This window comes from Culex pipiens, chromosome 2 (assembly GCF_016801865.2).
Source record: "Culex pipiens pallens isolate TS chromosome 2, TS_CPP_V2, whole genome shotgun sequence".
In the NCBI taxonomy this organism is placed as follows: Eukaryota; Metazoa; Arthropoda; class Insecta; order Diptera; family Culicidae; genus Culex; species Culex pipiens.
The window spans coordinates 14,084,934-14,087,643 of record NC_068938.1 but is presented as its reverse complement, the minus strand read 5'-3'; the positions used below and the strand labels follow the sequence as shown (position 1 = coordinate 14,087,643).

General features: G+C 37.1%; 1 protein-coding gene across 1 annotated transcript; it reads right to left on the bottom strand.

Annotated features, from left to right (window-relative positions):
* Positions 1 to 1,349: 1,349 nt before the first annotated feature.
* LOC120413841 (uncharacterized) lies at positions 1,350 to 2,491 on the bottom strand. Its single transcript, XM_052708308.1, has 4 exons — positions 2,305 to 2,491; positions 2,005 to 2,242; positions 1,810 to 1,943; positions 1,350 to 1,749 (listed from the first exon to the last, which is right to left on the bottom strand). Exons 1-4 carry the CDS (start codon positions 2,360 to 2,362, stop codon positions 1,439 to 1,441), a joined length of 741 nt encoding a protein of 246 aa, XP_052564268.1. The 5' UTR covers positions 2,363 to 2,491; the 3' UTR covers positions 1,350 to 1,438.
* Positions 2,492 to 2,710: the final 219 nt, after the last annotated feature.

The window sequence follows — 2,710 nt, the reverse complement described above, 5'->3', positions numbered from 1 at the left end:
AACTGAAAGTAGCAGATTTTGAAGTTGTTTTCTAATTATTAGCTTATTATTATTCCAATCAAATATTAATTTCATTTTTTTACATTTTATAAAAGTTTTGGTATAAAGACCACATTTAATGGCCAAAATAATAAACTTGACAAAATTGGTCAAAATTTTCTCATAGTTTTTGCCATATTGAGCTAAATAATAATAATAACAAAATGGGTTTTGAAAAATTGCTCCCAACTTTCCCATAGTTAATGTAAAATTAAACAGTTAAAATTATTATAAAATTTGGTTATAACTGCTAATTGTTTTTTTTTAACTGGAATATCACATGAACTACGCGGTCATCGATTGAATGATCTTCCATGTGTTATATTTTGAGTTATTATCTTACTCTTTGGCATTCTCTCAAAAGATCTGTTCAATATCAATGTCTAGTCTAAGTTTTGGTTATGTTATTATTTTTTCTTCTCATTTCCAACGGTCATGACTTTCTAAGAATAAAATCAGATATTTTTACAGAACTTGTCTACACAAACTCATATCTCTGAATCCTGTTAATGGATATTTGCCATTTTTGGATATGTTACGTAAAACATCTTTAGCAGTGAACTCTTTTGTCCCGAAGATACTTCCATCATTTGTTTTCTTTTGAGTAAGCACTTTTTTGTGATTTGTTTATTTTTAACTAGATACGTGATTAAAATGTACCTTGTGATCTTAAATTGTAATTTATGAATAATTGAATACATGCCTTGTAAATGATCCCTAAATAATGGAAAAAAAATCACATAAACATTGCTCATGTATCCCCAACCCGTGCAAATCACCGTAAAGCTGAACGGTCAAGTTGAATATCACACAAAAAGTTAATTGACAAAAAAAGCCGTCCCAGCGATTGCTTTTTTCCTCCCTCTTTTATGTCTCTTTTTAAGCATTATATTATAGCCCCGACAAGCCCTTTTTATATGCCTCCAAGTTCGTCTCTCTTGCAGGCATTGAAATCTCTTCGGGGCTGAATTACTTCCTCATGATGATCGCTACAGCGCGCTCCATGACCTGCAAATCATGCTCTTATTAATCAAATCTTCGTTTGTCTGTTTTGGGGGATTGTCTGCTGCGTAGAACAATTAAATTTGCTGGGAGTTGTTTGGTTGAAATTTTTCTGGGGTAAAAGAAGGCGAAATTCTTGATGTTTTACAAAGACTTTGGACTCAATGGTTGATAGACGAGTGTAATTATTGATCTTCTTCAATCTTCAGCGAGGAATTCTACAGCGAGCTTTAAGACAAATAAACAGCCAAAGAACTTGATGGGATTCGCAAATTTGTTCGCTATTTGCTGTGCTGATTGACCAAACCGGTCCACGCAAGCATCGTTTTGGTGGGATTTAACTATTTATTCAAGATTTCGTAACTTTTACTGAAAACAAAAAAAAACACTCTCGTAATCACAGCGGGAACGCTTCTTCCTCCTCGGCCTCCTTCATGACTCCGTTGGCGATTTCGGTGAAGGCCTTCGAGAAGAACTGCTGGACGGCGGGTTTGGCTTTTTCGAGGATCAGCTCCGGACTTTCGTTGATGGCTTCGTTGGCGGCCTTGTTCAGGCGGGGCTGGTTCCGGAGCAGGTTCGTCAGGTGGAACTTGGAGTCGCCGGCGAATTTCACCTTCAGATCGACGGGTGCAAATTTCATCGTCGTTCGGCCGGTGTCGTTTTGCTTGTTCAGCAGGTAGTGCATCTTGAGGAGGAACTTGGTGTCAGCTGGAAAGGGGGACCATCATGAGACTAATTTCGTTATATGATTTCTTTTGAATTGCTTACTCATATCCAAAGTGGCATCACCATCGCCATCGATTTGAAGTAACGAGATCTTCATCTTCATTGTGTACCTTCCCTTAAGTTTTAGCTTGTTCAAAGTAATCAACATGTTCATCGTCTTATCAGGAACATTTACACTGTTAAAAAATATAAAACATTTCTACAAACTTTCCTGTGTTACAATATTTGATATCTTACCTAAGCTTATCCACATTGAAATTTTTCCCTCCAGTAACGGTTAGATTCTTGAAGACGGCATGCAAATTAGCTCCATCGTCCACATCGAGTCGATCGATATAGGCCGGATCTAAACTTGGCACCATTACCCCATCTCCAAAGTCCCCACTGGCAATGTTGGTCCGCAGTTTGTTGACCACGGCAATTACACACCGATCCAGGTCGGGATCATCGCGATGACAAACACTCAACGAGGGAGCTTGAAAAGCAAATATTTTTAATAAAGTCACTTTTTTCGAAGAACTTTCAAACAAAACTCACGCAAATATCCCCGAACTTCAACGAATCCAAACAGAGCTAACACAGTTAAAAACAACATCTTAAAAGCCGGAATAAATTAAATGTAACTATCACAGTGATTCTCTCCTCAGAATGAACCCTAAGAAGGTATACAATCTGCTTATATAGTAGAGTGTTGTTATCCCGGGTGGTTTATTACCCCCGAAAAAAAAAGTGGTTCTAAGTGTCCAAACAACAGTTAAACGACAATCACTGCGCTGTGACACCTCATAACTTAAAGGTATGACGTCTCGAAAAAAAAGAAAATAATCAGAATTTATTGCAAGGAGACAATTTAGGGTAAGTTTGGCCGAATTCGAATCAAGTGTTCTTCATAAATTTGTGTGTGATGAAACCTAATAACTGAAAAGAAGTCAACACTTACTAA